General features: G+C 43.3%; 1 protein-coding gene across 1 annotated transcript in view; it reads right to left on the bottom strand.

Moving 5' to 3' along the window:
* Positions 1-27,482, bottom strand: part of Vps13d (vacuolar protein sorting 13 homolog D) — a 227,482-nt gene that overhangs the window by 109,703 nt on the left and 90,297 nt on the right. Inside the window, 13 exon segments of the mRNA XM_034502521.2 lie at positions 1,618-1,726; positions 3,993-4,228; positions 4,884-5,007; positions 10,966-11,141; positions 11,355-11,485; positions 15,026-15,168; positions 16,443-16,569; positions 16,865-17,056; positions 17,932-18,179; positions 21,301-21,511; positions 21,626-21,776; positions 24,254-24,301; positions 25,929-26,064. Coding sequence (XP_034358412.1) covers positions 1,618-1,726; positions 3,993-4,228; positions 4,884-5,007; positions 10,966-11,141; positions 11,355-11,485; positions 15,026-15,168; positions 16,443-16,569; positions 16,865-17,056; positions 17,932-18,179; positions 21,301-21,511; positions 21,626-21,776; positions 24,254-24,301; positions 25,929-26,064 — 2,032 coding nt within the window.

Below are 27,482 nucleotides of genomic sequence, written 5' to 3'. Positions count from 1 at the left end.
GTGAGCAGTGGGACAGATTTGACCCGTCTAATTCCAGAGTGTCGTTAACAGTTCTTCCATGTTGCCTCCCTAACACAGCCCACATAACCCCAGTGCAGGGACATCCCTACCCAAGCTGCAGCTCTCAGGGTCACACACTCCTGCCATGTAGGAGCTGTACCCCCGGTACCCACTAATTCATTCATATGGTATACATGTGACAGAAAAATAGTTTTTTTTTTTCATTCTACAATGTTCCTTATCAAGTGCTAAGAACTGAACGTACGGCTGGGCAGCGTAACTACTGAGCTACAGCCTACAGAGTAGAAACCAAAGGTTATAATATGAACATCAGAGTAAAAATGTCCAGATCTGAGAGCCAAATGCACAGCCACAGTGAGGAGTTACAGCCTGAGTAGTGCAGATGAGGCACCTAAGCTCTTGGAGCCTGCTTCCTGACCTGTCAAATGGGCAAACTAACCTACCTCTTCAGTTCTTGTGTTAAGTGTGAGCCTGGCACACAAAGTGCTTAGTGTGAGCCTGCCACGAGTGTCTTCAGAACTGTGTGCTATGCAGTTACTCCCACATGTCTAACACAGCATTTCATGTACATCATCTGAGATGGTTCCTTTAAAACCCCTAGGAACTCAGTAAGAAAATGCAGCTCAGGAGAGGTGCAAAAACCAGCTTCAGATGGAGACCAGCACCCACTGCTGCTGCTGGAACTGCTGCCCATGCCATGATATCAAAGTCAGCCTCCAGCTTCCCAGGCAGCTCCCACAGCCTTGTCTGTGTTCACATCTGTCCATAGTCCCAGCCAGCACAGGAGCAGCTCAGATGCTGCAGGCTGATGTAGGACCCAGGTGCCCAGTGAAGACAGCTGGCCTTTAGGGATTTACCTGTCACAAGCTGGAACCAACCAGAACTCTCTTTAAAAATGGAGATGAATCATCTTTCTGGGATGTCCTTTTCCTCTTTGCTAGCAACTTAGTCTCTAAATTTGAGGTGAGACTGAGGAAGGAAGGAAGAAGTCCATCAGGCTGAATGGGTTTAGAGTGGTCCGTGACTATTGGAAATCTATCCAGATTTGCATAACTTCAAAGTGAGTCCAATTACGAACAACCTACCTTGTTCCACATGTGAGGCATGTTAGTGTAAACACAGTCCTCTATAGGGCTCTTGGAATTATAGAATTTAAACTACGCAAACTCTGCAGGTCTATGTGTTCCAAATGACAACTCAGTGATCTTCCTCCCTGAGAGTGGTTGCTGCATCTCTGTTGACCCTAACTTATACCATCTTTTCAGTTTCAACTACTCACTACCACTCTTCCTGTCATTTATAAGATGTCTGACCAAATTTTACTGCCTTTCCCTCCAGATTTAGGGTGGCTGACAGACATATTTTCCTACACTCACAGGCCCACCTTACTCTTCTCATGCTAATCTAGAGACCATGAAAAGGAGGCCTGTGGTGGGGCATTTTCAAAAGAAAAAACAGACCAACAGAAACCACAAGTCATGGACTCAGGAGGCCAGGGATCCAGCACAGACACAATGAGAGTATGTACCCAGTGCCTTCAGGGTTTCTGACACATTTCCTGAGCCCCCACCCTAGCTGCCAGTCCTGAGCTCTTACCTTCTTCTTCAGGATGACTCTCTGTGTCTTTGGGGACACATCCAAGACAAGTTCTGCACAGGTAATTGCCTTGTGGGAAGCCACAGGCCTTCCTTTTCCCTCCTGCAAACTAAGAGGAAATAAATGAGTACACACACACACACATACACACACCACACACACAAGCACACATGCACACACACCCCAAAGCATACATTTCTATTAAAGAACAAAAAGTTGGGCCTTTGCCTGTAATCTCAGCACTCAGGAAACTGAAGTAGAAAGAGAACCAAGCCTATACAGAAAGACTCTGCCTCAAAACCAACAAAAAATCACAAACTATAGAAGAAAAAGCCAGACAGGATGCAGGCTTAGAGCTGCCCCTTACCCTTGCATAATTCAAGGGTTCTTTGTAAGAACACAAAACTCAAGCGCTTTCCCTGTCCTCATAATTTCACTAGCACAAAATTAAGAAATGAAACAATGAGCATAAATCTTTAAGGGGGACATCATAAAACCAAGGCAGACATCCCAAGGGAGCACTAGGATGACAAGAGCACAATGGGCCAGTAAACACCTCTCCTCAGTTCAAGCCTGTGACTCAAAAACCCCAAGCTTTGTGGAATGTCGCAGTCATGTTCAGCCTTTTTTTTTTTTTTTTTTTTTTTTCTTCATCATCACCGTCATCATTTGTGTAGGGTCTTGGGGACTGTATGTATAAGGCTGGGTAAACTCACCTGTATGTGTACATTGTGTAGTATGGCCAGAGGTCCACACTGGATGTCTGCCTCAATTACTCTATATCTTATTATTTGAGACAGGGTCTTGTTAGACCTGAGACTGTTTCAGTTAGACTGGCTGGCCAGCGAGGCCCAGGATCTGCCCATCTCTGCCTGCAGTGCTGGTGTTACAAGCACTTGCCACTGCACTTAGCTTTCCATATGAGAACTGGGCTGCAAATCCAGGAACTTCAGCTTATGGATAAGGCCCTGTGCCCACTGAGCCATTCTTAGCCTGCCCTGGAGGGTGTGCACAGTGCTTGAAAGACACTTAATTTAGATCACCTGCCTGTTGCATCAGTCCTTACTATTGCAAAAAGTACTGATGAGTTCAGTTAAAAATTAGTCAAGTAAACATCCAAAGCATAACAAAATTCAACAAATTAGATTTCACTGAAATGGAAAGATTTTGTTCTTTAAATGATACCATCAAAAAATAAAAAGACAATCCATAGCATTACAGAACCAACCCTGCAAGAAGATGTACAGACAGTTGCAATGCATACCAATAGATAGACAGATGGGCAAGCACATAGCCCGGAGCATTTCTCAGGCCCACACAGACCAAATGCATTTCAAAAAAAAAAAAAAAAAAAAAAAAAAAAAACAAAAAAACGGAGTCACAAGGCACGATGTGGCTGAACCCAAAACATTACACTCAGTAAAAAGTGCCAGACACAGGAGGTCGGAGGTGATCCTAACTGCAGGGACTACCCAGCTAGCAAAGCCCACAGGGACAGGAAGTGAAGTGGGTCAGTGGTTATTGAGGTCTGGGAGGAGGGGGATGAGGAGTAAGTGCCAGTGGAGGTTCTTTTAGGAACAACAAAGATGTTTTGGTGAAATTGGTAAAGTGATAAATATAGTAAATGCCACTACCTGTTCAGTTTGAAATGGTTTTCTGTTATGTGAATCTGACCCTCAATGAAAATAAAAAAAAAACCTATTTTTTTCTTCTCTGTTATTAAATCTTCCAAGAATGCACTCCAACATCATCAGCTATACTCTAAAAACTGGTTCCAACTCCTAGCACCCCAGTGGGGTCCAGGTTCTGTCCCACTGTGCAAGGGCTCCCAAGAGCTCCTCTCCCTCCCTGTTTCAGCCTCAACCTCTAAGCTCAAGGGTCCCTTTAAAGAGCTCAGTGACTGTGGAACTTAGAGAAAACAAGGAGCATGTGGGACTTGCAACTAGATAGAACTGGTTCTGCAGGCACTAACCTTTAAGCAGGTCACATTGGTCAGTGCCATAGGAACAACCCGAAAACAAACATTACCAGCCCAATGTCAAGATAAACACTGCAGGAATTCAACATCCAGGAAAAGACTTGTCAGTGTTGCTTAATGCTAGGCTCCATGCTTGGGGGTGGGGGTGGGGAAGCAGAAGATGGGAAGAGGAAGGGTGGGAGGGGATCCTTAAAGAAAGAAGAGTTGAGATGCTGGGGAGATCAAGCTACAAATGAGGATGTGGACTAGTCTCTCAAGGTAGACCCTGAGCCTGAGATTTGGTAGAGAAAGAAGGGATCAGCTGTCACTTGTCTCCTTGGAAACTGCCTAAAATTTAAAACCAGTGATTAGTTAGAATATTATGCTTTGCATGAGCAGTCATTATGTCCAGAATTACCCAGAGAACGTGTAGGTGGCAGCAATGTAAATGAAATTTTCATAGTACAACTGTCGGTTATTCTGGAAGTCGTTCATATTGCAGTTGATCTCCGATGAGCCTGCCCCCTTAACGGTCAGTGTGATGAAGGGTGGGAGGGTGGGTTCATCCCAGGCATAATCCAGTGATGTCATGGGCTTCACTTCAGTCCGCAGCCTGGGTTCAGCTACGCCATGCTGAGTGAAGACAACAGGAACCTAGAGGGCAGAGGGCTTCCTTCAGGGCAGTGTCCACTGTGGCACTCACATACCCAAACACAGATGAAAACAAGAAACAGAACCTTATGACTTCCATTTAGCATTTAGGATTACAGAAATTCTCACTGTAAGTGAGCAACAGTAGTACACTCAAGTGTTATTGGTCAACCTGACTCCTTCCTTTGCCTATGTTGTAGCATGTTACAGAGAGCACTGTGTCAACCAAATTCTTTTGGGGGCAGAAAGTTTACTTTAACCTGGACGAGGCAGGTCAGCCATTAAAATAATTAGCAGAAGTGGCTGGAGAGGTGGCTTAGTAGTTAGAAGTACTTGTTCTTGTGGAAGACCTGGGTTCAACTCCCAGCACTCACATGGTAACTCACAACCATCCATAACTCTAGTTCCAGGAGATCTAACGCCCTCTTCTCATCTATGATGACACCAGGCACATTTGGTGCACACACATATACATGAAGACAAAATGATCAAACACATAAAATGAATAAGCAAATCTAAAAATAGTAACAACAGCAGCTGAAAACATCTCTTAAGAGTGGGGTTGCAGGGCCACAGGGCTTTAGTAAGCAATGCATTCACTGTGCCAGTATCTTCACCCTGTACCACGTGAGCAGCCAACCCTCAGAAGCACTGGTACCTTGGAAAAGTTGTCAATTCTGAAAGGTGGTGGTAATTGATCTGTGTCACTGAAGGAGATCCTGTATGTAGCTCCTCGGAGAGTAATCTCCACCCGCAGGAAGAAGCATTTTCCCAGGGTGTCTCTGCAGAACAAGGACCAAAGGCCAAATTAAAAGGAAACAGGACCAGGAAATCTGATGTCTTCTGAGCTCTGAGGGTATCTGGTACACACAGGATACACAAACACACATGCACACAAACATTCATACACGTAAAATAAAAATGAATCTTTAAAAAAAAAAAAAAAGAGGAGGGATAGGCTGTAGCCCCTTCCCTCCTTACTCACAACACTGTGGGGCTCAGCAGGAGGAGGAGGAGGCTCGACAGGAAGAAGCCCATATAGCTCTGGCAAAGCCCATAAGAAGAGGCTCACAGCCAAATGTAACTCCAGGCTCAGGTGATCTAACTGGGCCTCCTCACACATCAGCACTCATACCATACATACACACACAGACACTCACAGACTCACACGCATACATGCATATAATTAAGACTAAAGCTTTTAAAACTTAGAAAGTAGAAACTAGGAACAAAGCACAAAATGGTGATTTCCTAATCATCTTTTCAGATGATATTATTCTATGAAGACCTGTGAGGGGGTTAGGGTGTAGTTCAGGCATTCAAAGTCATTCTCTGGGACATAGTGAGTTCAAGCCTCACCAGAGCTATATGAGACCTTGAGGGAAGAAGAACAATGGTGTACTGTGTATGTATGTGCACTGCATTAAGTGCATTAAGATATATTAGTAGAGTTTAAAAAGAACTTGTTTTTACAGAAGAATATCAATTAACAAATGGAGAAATTAAGAAAATCATCATTTCCAGTTCCTGACCTAATAGTTCCAGTTGTATAAAAAAAAAAAGAGAAAAGGAACACTGTGCCTAAATAATCCTCCAATGGATTAGTCTTCTTTATGGAAATGGAAAGGTGAGTCTGCAGCAGAGGGAGCAGGTGGGCATAATGTTGGGCACCATGACAGCCAATTGATCAAAGCACACAAGTAACCAGATCAGTGTGCCACAGGCCTTCTAATGTGAAAGGGGACGCACTGATCACATAAGCTGGAACTATTCACGCAAAGGACTGACTGCATACAAGGCACCAGCATCCAAATACAGAAAAGAACATGTCCTACATGACAGCACCATGGAAGCAACTGACAAACACCACTGGCTGACAGACAAGAGGGACAGGTGGACCAGCTCCCCACTACAAGAGGGAAAGTTTTTGTAGCTACATTAAATACATGACTGCTGACCAGATCCCAGACCAGGAAGACTGGGCTGCACTGAAGGGCAACTTGACCACTCATTCAGTCTGAACAGATTATCTATTAGAACCATTGTGCAGGTACTAAATTCCTTGCATGTGTATTCATGGTATCATAGTCATAGTATTATTATTTGTTTTAAAAACAAAGATATCTCCCTAGATACATATCATAACCATTATTTGTGGTAGGTGCTGGATTTAATACAGCTCAAGTATCATGATGACTTCAACTTATTTTCCTACACTTCAGCAAAGCGTGCTCGCCCATGCTCAAATCCACTGAGCGGGTGTGGGGAGAGGGAGGGAGGGAGGAAGGGATGGAAGTAGGACTTAGCAAAATGTTGACATCAGTGGAGGTGTGAGATGGAAGAGGCTCCCTGTACTGTTCCTGAGACTTCCCATTCAAATTGTTTCCAGATGAAACACTGGGGAAAGGAAAAGAAATGGATGGCACTGGTCACGCGGTAGCTTAGAATACACATTGAAGCCATTTTTTAAAGGATTAACATGAGGCACACACCTTCCTTTCCACCCTACCCTCACCTTTTAAAAGTAATCATGTTTAATCCCAGTCTAATGAATGGCTCCCAAAAAGCATGTTTTTAGCAGAAATTTAAAAAAAAATCATAAAATTTCTACAGATCTCAGGAATTCTGAACAAAAGAGCCACCAAAACCAAGCTGAAGGTCTCTTGCTGCTCATTTCAAAAGGTGCTATAAAGCTACAGCTATCAACACTGATGCTAGCACACAGACAGGCCAGTGAACGAATGGGAAGCCTAGAAAAAGAGCCCTTGTGAGGACTGCCAAATGCCTTCCAACATCCTGGAGAAGCTGAACATGACCACTGGTGACAAATGGATCCTCACAGGTACACCACACACAAGCTGAACATGACCACTGGTGACAAGTGGATCCTCACAGGTACACCACACACAAGAGCCAAGACTATAGAACCATAAAGCAAACAAAACAAACAAACAAACAAACAAACAAACAAAAAATTAAGTGCCATGAAGCAACCAAAGAAGCAATGAACTGACTCCACAACAGCACTCTCCCAGCAGACAGCAGTAGCATCAACAGGCGACTAGGAGACTAAGTCACAGGCCTGGTCAGGGCAAACACCCAAAGGAGCGACAACCAGCTCACAAGTGGGCAGAAGATCCCGTGAAGGCAGACAAATGGCCACTAAAACAGGAAACGACCACTGGAGCAATCAGTGCCATCATGAGGGCAAGGGGCTCAGTAGCACAGCATCTGTTGGCATGTCTGAGAGCCTGGAGTGGAGTAGCCATTATGGATATCCCAAAAGGAAATGGTACGTGTTGGTAAAGCTGTGGAGAAACTGAAGTCCCCAGCCACAGTTCACAGTAAACTAAAATGCTATATCCCTAAGACAATACAGCATTGCATGGCCTTAAAAGATTAAAAATGATAAAGCCAGTGATCTATATCTGCAATCCTGGCCACTCAGAAGGCTGAGGTGGGAAGACTGTTGGAGCTCCCATTTCAAGAATATCCTGGACAACACAGTAAAACCTTGAATTAAAGAAAAATAAAATAAAATTACAGGTGGGCATGATGGCACATACTTTTATTTCTAGAACTCAGAAGACAGAGAGTCAAGCAGATCTTTATGAGTTCAAGGCGAGCCTGATCTATATAGAAAATTGCAGGCTAGGCATGGCTATACAGAGTGAGACCCTGTCTCAAAACAAACAAACACCCCCATATGATCTAATGATTATATTCTGTGTCTAGACACAAAAGAACAGAAACCAGGGTCTGGAATGTACATGTGCACATCTGTGCTCAAAGTAGGAACCAAAAAGTGGAACCACCAGCAGATAGATAAACAAAATGTGGAACAGACATATGACGGGATGCTATTCAGTGTTTTTAAGGAAGAAACTGGTGACCCATGCCACACCAATGAACCTTAAAGAATATTATCCTAACTAAAAGAAGATAGTCAACAAACAGAGACATGCTGTACATTTCCACTAATACATGTTCTTGACTAGTCCAATTTCTAGATATACCATGTAGAATGGAGGCTGCCAAGGACTGGGGCAAAGGAAACAGGGAGTTATTCAATTGGTGTAGAGTCTGAGTTTTACAGGAGATGAAGCAGTGGTCTTTGAGAGTCTACCAACCCTTTCACAGGGATCACCTAAGACCATCAGAAGACACAGATATTTACATTATGATTCATAATAGTAGCAAAATTACTGTTATGAAGTAGCAATGAAATAATTTTATGCTCTAGGGTCAGCACAACATGAAGAACTGTATTAAAGGGTTACAGCATTAGGAAGGTTGAGAACCGCTGCTCTCGAGGCTCCCTGAGTTGCAGGATATTTGATCACACTGTGAACTCCAAGATTGTGTTATTTACTGAAAAAAAAACCTTGTTTCTAACTGTGGTGTGGCTCAGCCCTTAGTCACACCTTTAGTCCTTCCAGCTGTAATACAGACACTCCCTTAGTTTGTTAGTTTATAGAAGGAAGCACTCATGTTTCAAAGTGATGTCTAATTGAGTGGCAGATAAAGTGATGAATCAGAGAAAGATTTGACAGAATAGAATATGCCCAACTCTCACAAGGAGAGGAAAAGGAAGCAACTTGAGGGGCAGTGCAGAGAAAGAGAGGAGGTGGTTTTACCAGGAGAGTTGTACAGAGACAGGTTGAAGAGAGAATAAGCTAGACACAGGTGAAGAACGAAGGAGCCAGAGAATGAGAAGGAGCCAGAAGATTAGAACAGATTGCTAGGGTTATTTTCAGGCCAAGCAGAGTAATTCACTCAAAGGCTGAGAGAGAAGCTAGATTGAATCAGGCAGTTTGAAGAAGAGATTGAGCCTAACTAAACAAGTGCATTGAACCAGGCTGCCAGAGCTCAGAAAGAACAAGAACAGGTGAGCTTATTTAGCAGAAAGTCTCAGAGGCTAAAAATATTCTAGGCCTGGATTAGATTGTATAGACTATAGAACTTTTCAGGGCTATGCCTAGGTTAGTAGCTAGAGGCAGTGAGCCTCAGAGACAACAACTACTACAGGAGAATAAAAGATCCTTTAACACCTGTGTGCATCAGTGTGTAAACTGGCTGGTTAGAAGTATGCAGCACTGTGAGTGGGGACAGGCTGGCCAAGGGGTGTGTGAGCAAGACACAGAGGTCTCTGTGCTCAAAGATAAGCACTTGGGGAACCAGGAATGCTGAACACACGGGGCTGTTTCTTCAAAGTGAGGGTTGCATATAACCCGTTATCTGCCCAGAAGGCTGAGAGCCTAGTGACCTTTTTGCTATCTGTGTGGCTGAGGCCACACGAGCTCTTTCCCCCAGGCCGTTATTATGAGCTTGTCAATCTACAGAAACTATCTTTATGGAAGATGTTATATGTACCTTACAAAGAGTTTTGATGTAGTCAAGTCTTAAGCTTTACTGTTCACACAGACTGAGTTAATTATAACCTGGAAATTTTTCACCAAATTGTGCTGTACTTCAATATGCCTAAGATAAACTACTCGGAAGTAATTTGAATCAATACCAACTATTAAGTAGTGTTGAACAAAACTCCCTTCTTGCCTGCCTCCGATCCTTACTCTGTTGGCCTTGGTGGTTGCAGACACCCTCACAGGTGTAGTAACAAAGTGAATGTACACTGGCTGGTCCAGGGTATGGTCAATAAGGGTTATCACTGTGGCCAAGAAGTTCATGGTCAGGCTGAACAACCCCGCAAAAAAAACTAGTCTCAAGATAAAACAAACAAACAAACAAACAAACAAAAACAAAACAAAAAACCAAAACCCTGTTGTTTTTCGATGGGGCTAGGAACATGCTCTCAGTGGCAAAGTGCTCACTAAGCATGTATACTAAACTGGAGGTTTAGTATACACTGCAAAATATACAACAACAACAATAATAAAAGCATTTGATAAAACTGGAAGGAAATTAAGTCATCCTGAATGTGGTTGGTTTTTCTAACAAGGACCTGAGGCTCCCTGGGGAAAGCAAAGAAGATATTATATTTAGGTTTGTCAACTTGACATAACCAAAAATCACCTGGGAATAAAATCTGATTGAAGGATTGTCTCACATTGGTTGACCTGTGGCTACCTCTGTAGGGAATGTCTTAATTTAGTGAATCAATATGAGAAGACCTAACCCATTGTGGTAGTAGCATTCCCTAGGCAAAGGACCCTGAACTATATGGCGGTGGGCAAACAAAGCTAAGCACATGTAATAAGCAGGTGAGCATGCACACATTCATTTCTCTACCCCGCCCCCCCCCCCCGCCACACTCCCCACTGCTCTTGGCTGTGGATGTGATGTGACAAGCTGTTTGGAGTTCCAGCTTTAACTTCTCCACTATTTTGGACTGTGACCTGAAAGTATAAACCGAAATAAATCACTTTCTTCCTCAAGTTTTTTTTTTTTTTTTTTGTCTGAATATTTTATCACAGTAACAGCAATGAAACTTGAAGGCCAGATAATTTACCAGAACACCACCAGAGAACATTCAAATGCACAAGGACAAACAGAGTTACCATCACAAAGCACAGAATTGTATTCATCGCTTAAAGCTGCCAAAACCTCTATAACTTATACCACCAAAATGCTCATACTTCCCTGGAATGTTACAAGTTCTAAGAACTATATTTGAGCCATAATTTCACAAGTCCACTTTGTGTGTATATGTGTGTATGTGTGTGTAAAATTAATGTGCCTCAAACAAAGCAATGTTGGTCTCTTTCAAGCATCAGACTTACCTCATGTTGATATGGAAGGAATTATTCTTATTAACTTCAAAGCCTCCAGACCAAATACAATTGGGAATGTCCATCAACCTGACACACAACAGCTGATCGTAGTCATTGCGCGGCCAGTGGAAGACCACACTAGATCCAGGCAAGGTGGAAATGTAGCCATTGGGATTGGCCGTTCCCTGAGACACACAAATCACGGGCTTTAGTGAGTCTACTCAATACCTGAACAAGTCACATACCTTTCTAGCAAAGTGCCTACTCTGAGCCTTATCCTAAGCAGAAGCTATTGGGTCACTCACAACATAACACATAGTCTTAGGAGAGGTAAGCCTCAACATTAAACTCCATGTTACTAAACAAGCTCTGGGCATTTGTCAAAACAAACTGCTTACCTGTCCCCGAGCAAATTCCCTTTGTGCAAATGCAAGCTTGTGAGATGATTTATTATCTAATAGGTAACGAGGGGCAAAGGTGACCATACAAGTGTCAATATAGCGACCTCGGCCTTTCTTGACATCAATACCTATAAATGACAAGAACCATTTCATTGATTAATCATGGCAGAAAATTCTTGGTCTGACAGAAATGAATAGCCTTCCTAATCCTTTAGTTCTTCTGAGCAAACAAGTATGGCACCTGGAGAAGGTATGAAGCCTTTCCAGAATGGAATGGACATATCAATTGTTCACAATGTATTCTTCCTCATTCCCATTTAGGCTTTAGAAAGTCTTAAGGAGGAGAGCTGGCAAGATGGCTAAGTGGTTATAGGTGTTTGCCACTAAGTCTGACAACCTGAGTTTGACCCCTGGAACTCAGAATGTAGAAAGAGAGAACACACTCCTACAACTTGTCCTCTGAACTTCACCATGGCAAATACACAAAACAAATAAATATATAAATGTTTAAAAGTTTCAGGGGCAGTTCCAATATCCTTTTACTCCTCGTTTCTTTACCCTGAATAAACAATAAAAAAAACAGGTCTTCTCTACTTACTAATTCAACTTATATTTGATGCTAGGATTTATTTATTCATTAAAAAAAATCGCAAAACAAGTTTCACATAAAGAAATTGAAGTCACACTGAGCTGCCTTGTAAAATCTGATGACAATTAAAAAAAAAAAAATACAGGTCAAGCAAGTACAAATAGTCAGCCAGAGCAGCACAGACACTCTAATTCTGAAAAAAGGTGGACTTTGTGTTTCCCTTCCATCTTAGTTTGCCCTAGTAGACCCCCAATAAATTGAGCTGAGATGAAAGATACACACAAAATCCTTTGTTTTCAAGGTGCATGTCCCCAGCTTTTCTGTTTGGGATTGTGCTGTGAACAGTCCCAAGAGAAAGCTGGTTGTAAAACTAGGAGTTCAGAGATTGCTTTGACAACACATACACAAATGTAACAAACCTGACCGAGATCCTATCTTGGACCATCCTTCTACACCTTTACTTGGAAGAACAATAGAACTCGGATGACAGATCTGAAAAGAACTCTCCTAGCACACATGTTAACAGCTACTGCAAGGTTACACATGCACTCATGGCTACTCCTGCAGACATGGTTACACATGCATTGATGGCTGCTCCTGCAGACATGGTTACACATGCACTCCTGGCTGCTCCTGCAGACATGGTTACACATGCATTGATGGCTGCTCCTGCAGACATAGTTACATATGCACTCATGGCTACTCCTGCAGACATGGTTACACATGCATTGATGGCTGCTCCTGCAGACATAGTTACATATGCACTCATGGCTGCTCCTGCAGACATGGTAACACATGCACTCATGGCTGCTCCTGCAGACATGGTAACACATGCACTCATGGCTGCTCCTGCAGACATAGTTACATATGCACTCATGGCTACTCCTGCAGACATGGTTACACATGCATTGATGGCTGCTCCTGCAGACATGGTTACACATGCATTGATGGCTGCTCCTGCAGACATAGTTACATATGCACTCATGGCTGCTCCTGCAGACATGGTAACACATGCACTCATGGCTGCTCCTGCAGACATGGTAACACATGCATTGATGGCTGCTCCTGCAGACATGGTAACACATGCACTCATGGCTGCTCCTGCAGACATGGTTACACATGCACTCATGGCTGCTCCTGCAGACATGGTAACACATGCACTCATGGCTGCTCCTGCAGACATGGTTACACATGCACTCATGGCTGCTCCTGCAGACATGGTTACACATGCACTCATGGCTGCTCCTGCAGACATGGTTACACATGCACTCATGGCTGCTCCTGCAGACATGGTAACACATGCACTCATGGCTGCTCCTGCAGACATGGTAACACATGCACTCATGGCTGCTCCTGCAGACATGGTTACACATGCACTCATGGCTGCTCCTGCAGACATGGTTACACATGCACTCATGGCTGCTCCTGCAGACATGGTAACACATGCATGCACACTTACATGTGTACTCATTGCTCCACTTGCTTATCTGCCACAACTCTGTGGCTCTTAGCAGGAGCTGTGCTAGAAGGATTAACTTTTATTCCTTTCCTTTCCCAAATCTGTCCCGAACATAGCTTCCTGCCAATCTGGGTACCTTGTTTTGGAAAATAAATTAAGGGCAAGACAGCCAGCAGAAAGCCAAGCCCAGCATGAGGCAGCCTTTGCCAAGTTAAGGGGTGGAGCAGACAAATGTGAGAATACTCTCTTCAGCTCAAATCAAGCTGGCTTCTTTTTAGGATCTTTATGTCCACAGCAAGGAGGCAGTTTGAATGGGAGCCGAATACAAACCGAAGTTAAGCAATCTGAAAACGAAACTACACCTGGACAATTCCTCTCTCAAGAATCCTCAAGTAGCCAAGATGGCTCAGCAGCTATCAGTGATTGCCTCCACAACTGACAACCAGAGTTCAATTCTCAAGCCCCACATGATGGAAGGAAAGAACCAAACTCTAGCAACCTGTGTCCTAATGCATGTGTGTCACACACACACACACACACACACACACACACACACACACACACACACACGTTCAAAATAAATAAATAAATAAATAAATTTTTTAAACCCTCAAGATTAAACTACCCCATTTTCTGTAGGATTCAGAACAAACTGGACCATCATAGTTCTTCATCCCACAAAACTGTAGATCAACACCAACAGTGCACACCGTTCTAGAGACTCCTACAACCACTTCTGGCCTTGCTGGGCACTACATATGAACATGGTACACATGCTATAAAGAATGCAATACACTCATACAAAATAAATAAATCTTAAAAAAAAAAAAAAAGTTGACTAAAACAAAAAGCTGCTGCCTCCCTTGGTTACACAAGCATCTTTCTCAGGAAGTAGCACTCAGGTGCTGCATGTAGCTTGTGCTACTGTACCAGGCAGGGCACTCCCAGAACTACAGAAAGTTCTATAGGACCAGGCAGTTCTGGTCTAGGTAAATATAGCTGTGAAGTCTCTGGAAATGATTTATTACAAAGACTCATTGCTAACATATTAAACCTGAAGAATACTTAAATCCAACTGACCCTGAACCTTCAAAGTCTTCTATGTGTCCTCAGGTAGCTCTGAGGGACATGGGTACAGAATGCTCCTTGCCACAAACAGGAAGACAAGCAAGTTGGGGGCTTTCTGATGATGACATCCCTGGGTACATTTTATTGTATCCTGTCTCAAATTCACACACCAATGTCCTGCTTCTGCACTTCTCTGCTTCTCTTACTGCCCAATGCATCTGGACTGTCACTCAAACTCTCTACTTCAGTCCCAGGCGAATCCTCCTGACCTGCTCAGGGTTTCTAAGTTTGAGTTAATGTGTGGGGACACTCAGAAGATGGAAGCGTTTTAAGTGTTTTATTATTCCCCGGGGGTTGTGGGGGAAGTGTTTCAGAGACCACATGTATATAGAGATCAATTCAGCACTCAGAGAGGAGACATATGACCATAGTCAAATCAAAAACCCTGTCCTTGCTGCCAGGCCGACATGCACAGCTAGCTGTTTTACTCATGGAGGCCTGGGGTCTTTGGCCAATGATCCCAATCCTCCCTCAGCCCCAAACATAACTCACCAATGTTGTAGATGAGACCTGGGCGGTTTCCTTGTTGGATGACTTTCAAAGCTCGGACACCACTACCACCATTCAGGGAGAAGCCCTGACACCAGCCAGGCATGCCTTCTGGATGAATCCCTCTTCCAATTCTCATGGTACAGCTGTGGTGGGAAGAGGAGCAAACATGGATACCTGCACAACAGACTCTAACAAGGAAACACTGTGACTGCCACCCGATTAGGTCTCTCACACTGACTTTCAACCCTATCCACTGTGAACCCCAAGCACAGCCAGTCAATTAACTCCAGAGGAATTAACTCCAGAGGTAGCCACAGCACAGCAGTGTGTGGAATGACTGAGAACTGCAGGAAGCCCTTTGGGAGAAAATGTCAGTACTTTCCATAAGCCAGCCACATGCTACAATCTTCTTCCTTAAAATCCAAAAACTCAGGGAAAAACCCCGAGCAAACACTGTAAGGTGAGACAGCTGGGGGATGTCTTTCCAGAAACCAGTATGATCACAATGGTAGGGCACTGATAAAGTAGCTGGGGTCTCATCAGAGACCTGTAGACAACTCCAGAACATGTGCTCCAACTCTACCACAATGTGGCCTTCGGCAGGTAACGCCATCTCTATGCCTCTGAGGAGAGAGACTCCTGGATGTGTCACATGTCTGGCTGTGTCTCCTCCAATAGCCACAACTCTGACTAACCACAAGCCTTGTCTAGACTTAGGATGGTGTGGTACAAACATCTGCATCCATGGGAGTACACTGGGGACCTTCACGTGAGGATTCAGCACTACCCTACAGATAATGGTTAGAAATATGGAACACCTCCATCATTGTTAGATTAGGGCTATAAACTCCTGAGGAAAACAGAATGCCAAAAGCAACAAAAGTCAATTAATGTCCCTACGTGCCTTAAAGAGACACCTCACTTAACCTCATAAGTAATACCCCACCTGCAGACTCCCATGAATTTTGAGATGGTGCCACAGCACATTTGGGATTTGCAACCCTCCCATAAACAGCATAAGCTGGATCCATGGGCTGAAGACTTCACCAAGGACAGACTGTCTCCTCACTAATGCCACTCCTCTCCAGGGCACAGAGCTTCTAGCAGAAAGAAGATGGCAGAAGAGAGGGGAATGCCCAGTTCCTCTTCCATGGCACAGTTACAAATAAGAGTCCTACTTCAACAAACCAGAACTCCCTTTCATACAAACTCACCAATGGTTTATTTTCAGTATCAAATAACATATAACTTAGGGCTTTTGTTTTGTTTTGTTTTAATCCTATTAAGTTAGGATTCCACTGCTTCCAAGCCAGGCCTGTGGGCTGCAGGACAGTTCTACTTAAACAGGTAGTTTCTGGCCTTGCTGATCTCCCACCCACGCTAGCTCACTACCCCTCCCATACATAGCCACACTTACAAGTTTGGCTGTTCTTTGTCAGCATAGCAGAACAGGAGAGGGCTCAGGCTCCGTGCCAACTCATGCTCCTCAAACTGGCCTGCAGCATCTGTCTTTGCATTGTCCTGTCTGAAGATCAGTGGTAACCCTTTAGGAAGGAGGGAAAAGTTTATATCATTCCCACCCAGTCTACCCATAAAACATGCAAACAGCTAAAGGGGACAATCGGCTTGGGGAAGCAGTAGAGGGAGTTCATCAGTGGGCCCAGAGCATTGTTTGAAGACCCTCTAGTGAGCACCTTGACATGGTTATACATAGTAGGAAGACTGAACAGATCAGACAGCTAGAGCCATCTGTCTGCAATGGCTCCAGTTAGACAGCTAAGCAAAGGTGTCCAAGTTCCCATGTCAAAGGTCTACTTGAATGGTCTAGTGTATACCTACCTGTCTTGTTGATTAGCCAATATGGTGCAGAAATGAAGATCTTTAAGGATCCTTCTGCGCGACAAGCAATGCGGATGGTGAGGTTGAGCTGCCGACGGTTGATGTCATAGAGTCGCATTCTGACCATGTAGTTCTGCGTCCCAGGTGGGATGAGCAATTCTTTACAGAGCGGAAAGTTTTCCAGGGACACCCCTAAAGGTACAAGACATTGGCTTTTCTGAACATGCACTTAAATTTGTCAAAAATACCCTATAACAGAAGTTAACTGGAGTTCTTTTAGAGAAATCACTAAGGATCTACAAAGTTGAAACCCCAAGGCCTCTTTCATCTTGTTGGCTAAGAACAAATATGAAGCAACCTAGAGTCCACTTGTCCAATTAAGAACTCTGTACAGCATGATGAACATGTGTAGTGTTCTTTATATCATTATTTTTTAAACAGCATTTCTCTCTGTGTGGCCCTGACTGTCCTGGAACTTGCTCTACAGACCAGGCTGGGCTTGAACTCAGACATCTGCCTGCCTCTGTCTTCTGAGTGCTGAGGTTCATATCCAGTGATGAAAATGTGATTTAACCCCTTAAGTAAACTTAAGTTTACTATTCTACTCCTAGAGTTGCTTGAAGGCTTTGATAGGGTTGTGCTCACTGATGTCTGCTTGGCTAGTCTCTACCCTGACCCTTACAAAGGAACATTACTTAATGTAATAAACACTGCAACTTTCATCTCTACATCAATAAAACAGGACAAAAAAGTGATGCTGTAAGGATTACATGAGGGCACAGGTCAAGAGCCTGCCTTCTGTCTGAAGACCTGAGTGCGTACAAACATTTGCCTCTTCCCACTCTACAGCTAGGAATACACATGGTGTGAAAGGATGGAACCACTCCCTATATCCACACACAAGAAAGAACGCTCTGTTGATTGCTTCCTAGCTAAGTCCTTGGCTCTGAGTTGGTTCACTTGAGATTTTACATGCAACTTGATTTCTACAAGGGGCTCAGAATGCTCACAAATATTCCCTGGTATTTTTTATAGGATTACTACAAATGATGCTAAGGCAGCCTTACCCAGTTCAATGTTCTGAGATGTATCAGCTGTGGGGAGGGCTGCCTCTTTGCCAGGTTTCAGGGTCCCATTAATTGGCATTCCTTTCACATAGAAGTCAATCTCGCAAGGGAGCAAGTTGCAGATGACCACTGTTGGTAGGAGGTATATGGTATGCCCAGGCTGTCTGAAAATCTGTTTTGCACTGTCAGAAAATATGTTTGAGGGCATGTAATCTGGATAATTCTCCTTCTTTATGGCCACACAAAACCTGTAAGACAAACCACATGAAAACTATCAGCCTGAATTAAGAACTACAATATTTCTCTCCAGCTAAATAATGAAAAAATGGTTCAGCTCAGTCAGACAAATTTCAATGAAAATATATCTACTGAGATGTAGCTCACAGTAAAATGTAGAGGTTTTGCATACTGGGGTTTAATGGGCTTTGGCCATTACATACTCATATGTAACCATCACTCAAAACAAGTTAAAGACTACTCCCAATGTGCCCTCACTAACTTTCTAACAGGTGTGTTCTCCCAGCCATTCAAGCAATCCCTTTTATCAGACATGCCTGCTCAGGAACTACATACAAGTGGGGTCACGTGGTATATACTACTCTGTGTTGGGGTTTTTTTCTCCAGCAATCTCAGGATTAACAGTTGACAGCATGACTAAAATATGTGATATTGTATTTCACCAATTATGATTCTGTGTTCATTCATCTATTTATATTTAGTCTCCCTACACAGTTGTAGGCAAGGGTGTGCTAGAACTCACCATACTGTGCTTGTACTTATTTTGTAAGTTTAAAATAAACAAATGCTTATGTTCATGTTATTCTGACGTTTTGACATTTTGGTCACGTAGTGGTTTGTAGCTTTACACCTGGATACAACTGTTGATTACTTTTCTCCCTTGTCAGCTTGCATAGTTCTTTCAGGTACTATGAGAAGCAATAGTCACACACACACACACACACACACACTATATGTAGTTTTAAGTAAGAAAAATAGTATGATTCCCTATAACTTTTTCAAACATCTTTAGTGCTGTCTCTCTTCCTTAATTGTTAACTTGATACAGGTATAAAGCTACAAACCACAACATGACAAAAATGTCAAGATTCTCCTAAAGGTAGGTGCAGTACTGGCACTTATATCCTGAGGAACTCCAAAAACTACCTAATTGAACTTAATTCCCTCCCAAGAAGAGGAATTCATGCTTAAACAAAATCTAGAAAATGGCAAGTGACATGGCAGTGTGGATGAGGAAACTCAAATGAGGCCCCATCCTGGGTGAAGAGCTATAGACAATCAATGACTATTGAGAAAGGGAGATGTAGTCTTCTTCAGGGTCAAGGCCCCTGACAGGTTATCTAATCCCAGGCAGATCTGGCAACACAAATGCACATTCCTTCCTTTGCAATACTTTTCACATCTATTGGGTGGGTAGTAATGTCTCATTTGTCTTCACATCTGTTGGATGGGCAGTAATGTTTCATTTGTTTGGCATGAGGGAGTAGTTGGGAAGTGGTAGGCTAGTCTCTTCCATTTTTTTTTTTTTTTTTTTTAAATAGTTATGTAGCCTAAACAGGCTCCAAACTCAAAATTCTCCTGCATCATCAGGAGTCTTGGGATTACAGGTCTGAGCCACCATGCCTACTTTAACATCACTTTTATTTTATTGGTAATTTTTTTCTTTTATTTCCCCCTAGTCAGTCTGGCTAGAAAGTTATCTATCTTAAGAAGAATCATTATAAAATCCAATTTTGATAATAATTGTTTTCTATTTGTCTTTATTAGCTTTTGTTTCTATGTCTCTGTCTCTGTCTCTGTCTCTGTCTCTGTCTCTCTCTCTCTCTCTCTGTGTGTGTGTGTGTGTGTGTGTGTGTGTGTGTGTGTGTGTGTGTGTGTCTGTGTTTGGTTCTGGGTAACACAGAGTCTCAAGTAGCCCAAGCCAACCTCAAGCTCACAAGATAGCTGAGGATGGCCTTGAACTATTGACCTTCTGCCCTTGATGTCTCAACTGCTAGGCTTACAGATTTGTGTCTTTGCGCCTGGCTTCTATTAGCTTTCTTTCATTCTTTTATGATCTTTTCAAGGCTAAATGGGTAATTTCATATATACTTGTATTTTCTTTTAGAACATTAAACTGTAGCTTTTTCATAGGAACTGCTTTTATAGTATTCCCCATTTTTTGACATGTCTGTATTATTACTATTTTTATTGTTGTTCAACTCAAAATATTTTCTAATTTCCTTTGTAATTTCTCCTTTGGCCCAAAAATTATTTAGAAGTACATTGTTTGATTCCCAAATATTTTAGGGTTGTCTAGGAATCTTATTGCTGTTGATTTAATCCAAATCTATTATGGTCAGGATTTCAGTCTTATGATTTCAATTTTTAAGTATTTATTGACTTATTGATTTTATGGCCCCCCAAAATGGCCTCTCTTGAAGAACGTTCCACACATACTTGAAAGTAATATACAATCTGGAATTACTAGGCAAGGTATTCACTGTGCATATGCCAATTAAAACAAGCTAGTTGGTCTAATGTCCAAAATTGACCTGTAAGCCCTACCTGCCCAGAGACCAGGCAACTTCCCCAGAATTCTGGGAATTGAAGTTCTTGGAGAAGAACAAAACTTCACGTGAAAGTATGGTGTCTTATAGGTTTGTCCTTACAAACCCCTGTAGATCACGGCTCAGGGCCATTTTCAGCTGGGAAATTCCAGGGAATGATCCTGAACAGAGCACATCTCTAGGTCAGTATTTAATATTTAATAAAACTTGTTGTAAATTTGGCCCATAATAGTGGAATTAGCTTTTCTCCAGCAGGAAAAACAAACAAACAAACAAACAAACAAACAAACAAAAAAACATTTTCACTATATGAAAAGTAAAGCAGGTCTGAATAGGGCTTAAAGTCTTAAATCTCTGAGAGCCTAAAAGCAGCAATCCAGTATCTCTTCCAACACTGATCCCAGGAAGATGTTGTCACATGCTACAGAGACAACACAGGTTTAAATGGTGAAGCAATTTGTCATCATGCTCAAGAAAGTCAGTATCAGATGTGTGAACCTGAATTTTTACCTAAGATACTTTAAAATTATTCCTTAGGAGAAACCTCAGCCTCAGGATTTGGCTTCCCAGTTTAGACCCAGGAGCTGGGTGGGTTTTGGTCTGTTCTTTCCTTTCCAAAACCTGCTCTCTTTGTGCAGACCAATGCACTAGGTGTTCTTCCTTCCACAAACTTTAACTCAAGAATTTAAAGAAGGTGAACTCAGAGTTTGAAGCGAACATAGAGAGAGGCCTTGCTAAGAGTCTGCAGAGCCCCTGCAGGGGGAAAGCCAACACCCAGGCATCCAGTCCAGCAGCAACACACCTGAAGAAGCGGCTTTTCTCTGTGTCCATCGAGTGGCACTCCCGCTTGCTGCTGCTGACCTCTGCAGTCTTCACTACATTGGTCCAGTGAATGGGAGCCTTACAGAAAAACACACCCAGCCCTTTGGGTCGGGCCTGCAGCCGCCAAGAAGTGAGGTGTAGGGGCACAGCAAACGAGTCCCCTGGCATGATGGCAGGAAGCACCACCGGCTCTGCCACAGAAATAAGTGTTAGCACTTGCAGGAGATGGTCCCCACACCAAGACTCATTATCTTGGACAGAGTCACAATAACAGTGACTAATAGTTCTGCACCATCCTTACTTACTGTCAGGAGCGGAAGGACTGTCCAACCGTAGTTCCATCGGTATCTCGAGTCTGTTCTTCACAATAAGGGCTGAGCGAACAGTGATTACTTTCCGAGCACTGCCTTCCATTGTGACTGCAAACACCACCCGCACAGGCGGGAGTGAAGAGAACTGTGAAAGAGAAAGAGAAAGCTGCATCTGGAAAAAACACACGGCATGTGGATTCGCCAGAGTGTGGAAGTCAAGAGCACTGCTGCCACCATTGCTCTTCAGTACATTATTCTCCACGCCAAGCCAGTTCTCAGCTCTAAATGATCGAGCAGGCCACAGATACTGCTAAACACGAACACTTAAAAAGAGCCAGGACCGCTGGGCATGATGGCCCATGCCTTTAATCCCAGCACTCAGGAGGCAGAGGCAGGCAGATAAGTGTTCAGGGCCAGCCTGGTCTACATAGTGAGTACCAGAACAGCCAGAGCTCTATCATGAGACTCCTCAAAACAACAACAATGGAAGAAAAAAAAGGGGGGGGGTGGGGGGGTGGGAAAGCCAGGACTAGAGAGATGTCTCAATAGTTAAGTTCTCTGGCCACTCTTCCAGAGGACCTAGGTTCAATTCTGGGCACCCACATGGCAGCTCACAACTATCTGTTAACTCCAGTTCCAGGGGATTTGCCCTCTTTTGGCCTCCTCAGTAACAAGATACACACCCAGCACATTTACATACATGCAGGCAAACACACACATCAAATAATTAAAAATCAATCATTTTTAAAAGAGTCCACTCCAAAAACATCTATAAAATGATCTACTCAGATATAACACCACAAAGTTTGTCCCAAAAGAACATGTGAGGCTGGAGGTACAGCTCAGTGGAGAGTTATCTGGGTAGCATGCAGGAGGCTTGGGATTCATTCCTTAGTTCTACAAAGAGAGAAAGGGGGGAAGGGTTAACTCCAGGCCTACAGACACAGTACAAAGAACTTCAATAGTGGTAATGATCTATTCAACTTTCCAAGTTTCCTGTGATGTGGTAAAAACAAACACACACCGCCAGGCCTAATAAAGAAACCATAGAACGATTTGTTTTCAAATCTCCTGAGAAAATAAAAAAAGAAGTAGAACTTTGCAAGGAACTAACTGGTTTCTCTCACGTGCCATCTTCCTTCCAAATTAAGACTGAGAAAGCATTCCTTAAACACTAGCAATGGGTTGGGCGCTGCCCAGACACACACAAGAAAACAGAAAATGCCTGTAGAGGTTCAGAGCTGTCTGTGCAAAGCACAGAGTACAGGAACCCTGTCTGTTTAGGAGACATTGTTCCGGAGCAAATGACTTCTTCTCCTCCCAGTGTGACTCAACCACCCTTGAAGAACTATGTACTGTTGCCTGACATGGAGAGCTTTAAAACTAAACTTTCATCATCACAATCCTCAAAGTTCTCCTTCATAATAATGGTTTGATTTCATGTTTTGTTTTTCACATAGCCACAGTTGACTTTTAACTCACTGTGTAGCTGAGGATGACCTTGAGCTCCTGACCTCTGACTCTACCTCCCTAGTACTGAGATTACAACCATGTACAACCTTTAAAACAGGAACCTGTCTTCAGACACTCAATATAACTGAGGGAAGTGGTTCGTCATTGCTGCTGGGTTACAGTTGCTATGTTAAGTTCTGAATGTTCACTCACATTTCACAACAGTCTTTGTACAACTACCATACAGAAATATTTATTTAAGAATAAATTCCACGTGACATACACCACAGAGGTTCTAAAAGTACTACTCTTACATGCTTCTTTGCCTTAGAAACAGATGATAGCAAGTGCTTCATTCTGCCACCTTTATTGTTATTAGAGTGAACTATAAGAGAACTGGTCTACTAAGCTATAAAACAAAGTGCTTTGCTTCCAAACCAAAGTGCTGGGAAGTCCAAGTCAAAACTCAACCATCTTTTCTGGAATATTTTTTTATTATTATTTTTATTTATGTGGATGGGTGTATGTCTGTGTGAGTGATGCCATCAATCAGAAGGTGTCTATGGAGGCCAGAAGAGGAAGATGGAGTTACAGGCAATTACAAGCTGTCTGACATGGTGCTGGGAACTGAACTCAGATTCTCTGAGCCATTTCCCCAGCCCCCTTTATGAAATGTTTTTCAGGAATACATTCTAGTCAGAAATCACCATCAATCCTCCACTAGCCTAACTCCCAAGAACCATACACTATAACTTACAGGCACATGTCCAACTTCAGTGTCTGTGATCCTTAGGCACAAGAAGAAGGAAAAGAAAGCCTGGATTATGTTCATGTCATCTTGCAAAGATGTCTCAAGCACCAGTGGGGAGTAATCTAACTGCTCTTGTATTTTCCTTGCATGGCCTTTGGACCAAGCATAGAAATACACAACTGAGCCAGGAGAAGCTGATAATTCAGCTGAGAAGGAAAGCAAGCCCTGGAGGTACTAATATCCTCAGCCATGTGCACTAATTCAGGGAAACCACTAACAGGAAAAGGTAGGGTAAGTGTCAGTTACACACAGGCCACATAGTCCTTTGGCCATCAAGAAACACACAGCTGTGTACAGCCTCAATGCAGTGCACACACTCAGTATGCACAATGATGACACAACAGGAAAGTCGTACTCACATAAACCTGCGGGTGTATGATGCTTGTTCTGCTGCTTGGGCTGCCAATCTATGAGAGAGTTATAAAAATCAGAGCTTCAGCACAATTACACAATAGCAGGTGCAACTAAACTCAGTGACAATGTAACTGTCTTGAAAGAGTATTGTTTAGGCCAGGCAGTGGTGGCGCACGCCTTTAATCCCAGCACTTGGGAGGCAGAGGCAGGCGGATTTCTGAGTTTGAGGCCAGCCTGGTCTACAGAGTGAGTTCCAGGACAGCCAGGGCTACACAGAGAAACCCTGTCTCAAAAAAAAAAAAAAAGAAAAAGAAAAAGAAAAGAAAAAAAGAAAGAAAGAAAGAAAGAAAGAAAGAAAGAAAGAAAAAGAAAGAGTACTGTTTAAAGCAGCTTTCACGCATTTCAGGTACAGTGTGTCTAAAACCAATATACCATGTCTTGAGCAGTAGGATGAAAATGATATTCAGTCTACTATCATGCAATGGGTATGTTTCTCTAGGACCCATCAGTGCAATAGGGAAGAGCTGGACCCATCAGTGCAATGGGGAAGAGCTGGACCCATCAGTGCAATGGGGAAGAGCTGGTCCTTTCACTGCCTGACATGTATTTAGGCAGAAAAGAATCTGGTTTTCCTCCACTGAAAATAAGTGGCGTGCCATAGAGTGAGAGTAAAACACTCAAAGAATGGAGTTCTCCAAAATTATCTCTCATGAGAAATGCTGCAGTGTCTCTACAGTATTTGCTTTATCACTGATACCCATAAATAGGTCATCTGCCTAACAAAACATAAATATGGCACAAAAGCACTTAAGGTACTTGCATCACCAGAACATTGGCGTCTGCCTGTACCAGCAGCTGGGGAAACTGCTTGCATCCTTCCTCCTGCCCCGCAGCCCCAGGTTGAAAGGCCAGGGTGAAACTAGGGAGAAGGCATGAGAACTTATGTGTGATCAGACAATAAACAGCAATGCTACATAGGATTTACAAACACAGAATTAAAAGGACCATGGAAGAGCAGTATAATATGAAGATGCATGCAAACAATAAAGCTTAATAATACAACAACAACAGCCAAGATAGTTGGCCCTCTACATACACATGGCTCACCCTCTAACTCAACCAAGCCCAGATCATTTGATGTGTAGTCAGGCCTTCTATGGTCACACGCACAAACTCTTTCCTCATCCCTAGCTTCTAAATGATACAGTATTAGCAACCACTTCCACACACTTTTGTGGAACTATGATCTCTAGATCACTTGAAGTTTACTGGAGGATATGTGTGCACTGTGTGCAAACACTATGCCATAAAAAATTAAAGACTTCAGCACCTCTGACTTGAGTCTGGGATGGGGCAGGTGAAGTCTTGAAACCCATCCCCCACAGACACTGAGGGATGACTATATTCACGTTTCTCAGACTGTGAGCAAAGAATAAAGATATCTACCTACATGAGACAACATATTGCTGCCAAATTTCCACCTTGTTTTCTACTGATGTCAACCATTAGCTGGCTATCTACGTGTTGATTCCTAACACCCACTCCTGAGCCAATACCCTGATGTCTTCTTAGAAATAGGGGAGCAAAGCACTTCAACAGAGCAAGGTTATGCAAGCATCACTGTGTGACAGCCTGGCCTGGCAGAGTGTGCATGGTATCCTACATACAGCAGCCACTCACCGTAGAGGAAGAGGAATTTTTGTCTGGTGCCGCATATCGGAAGAAGGTCCCGACCTTGTCCACAGAGACTGGGCTCACTTGCTCCCAGCCATTCACTCGGACTTGCAGCTGATGGATACGCAGGTCATGAGTGTGTCTGTCAAGAACAGAAAGGGCCCAGTCTCAAAAAGACAGGAAATTAGGAGCAGAGACTCCAACCTGATTGTATTTTATAATGATGTAAAAGCCTCTTAAGCCTCTCCAGCATTACCTAGTGAGAGAAGTCAAGAAGACAGTTTAAGTGGCTTTTATGCTGACAGCTAGTGGTGAGATACAGAGCGCCCGGAGCAAGGGGCATCTGCCCTCTTCTCATAAAAACCATGACAATCTGTATGCTTCCCCGGCAGCCCCAGCAGCACCTACCCAATCATCCTGAAATACTGTCAGTGGCAATCAGTTGAATGGGATGGTCAGTGTGGTGGCCCCGAATCATGGAACCATGCTCTTGGGATACATAAGCTTTCTCTTTTTTGTTCCTTTGTTGAAAATTTACTCCTCTGAGGAACACATCCAATTGCCTGGCTCAGGCCCTCCATGACCACAGACAGGCCTGGGAGACAGAGCCCTTGGAGTTAAGAGTGCAAGTGCTCAACTGAAATTGGAGTAGAAGGCAGTGGGCAGAACAGAAGGAAGAGGGAGGAAATTACACGTTTAATTCTATTTTAGATGTTGCCTAATTCAAGCCAGAAGGCTGAAATGGGGAACTGAACTTGCGGCTGACAGGAAGGGAAGACAGCAGCATAGGGTCCAGTATGTCAAGGGGAAAGTGGCAAAAACTGCCTTTATTTTGATGAGTCCAAGCAGTACAGTGGGCTACAGAACATGGAAACTAAGACGAAAATGACACCAAACCCTCTTCTGGTGCAAAAGGCAGGGCTTATGAAAAGACACTATTAACACGAGCCTCCTGAAGCACAGGACACCCTGAAAAATCTGTCCAGCAGAGATTCCACCCCCACCCCCAAAAGACTCCCAGAGACCCAAATCCATATATTCAAAACCCTCACCAGACAGGACTAACCCTTTCAGGTGGAACAAGAGGAAGAAAGGCTTTGTTGTGAAGGAGTTTTACATATAAGCTCAGGCCTGAAGTCAATCTCTTTCACTTCAGCTTCCCTGAAACCAGTCCAGGGCTCAAACACTAAGCTTTCACCTATTTACAACCTAGACGGCCTTTCCATTTAAAAATACTTGCAAATAGTGAGATAATACCTTATTGGACATTGTATTATCTTTCAGGAAATGGAATTAAAGTCTTCTTCCGTATTTGTGCCAAGTCCTCTAGCTGGCCGCTTCAGGAGTGACTGGGCCAGCAGTGCCCCTTGAAGAGGTAATCTTACACTGCTTCGAAATTTTGCCTTACTATTCCTAGCTCTGCATCCTGGGCCTATCTGCTCACAGAATGTTTGTGGCACAAGTGTATCATCCACTTCAGCTACATTCAGTTTCAGTCTCCTACATGGAAACCTGGACAGGATGCAATGGATCTGAGTGTTAGCATGTATCTACCTTTTG

This window comes from Arvicanthis niloticus, chromosome 5 (assembly GCF_011762505.2).
Source record: "Arvicanthis niloticus isolate mArvNil1 chromosome 5, mArvNil1.pat.X, whole genome shotgun sequence".
In the NCBI taxonomy this organism is placed as follows: domain Eukaryota; kingdom Metazoa; phylum Chordata; class Mammalia; order Rodentia; family Muridae; genus Arvicanthis; species Arvicanthis niloticus.
The sequence above is the reverse complement of the archived record's forward strand: the minus strand, read 5'-3'. Positions and strand labels throughout refer to the sequence as shown.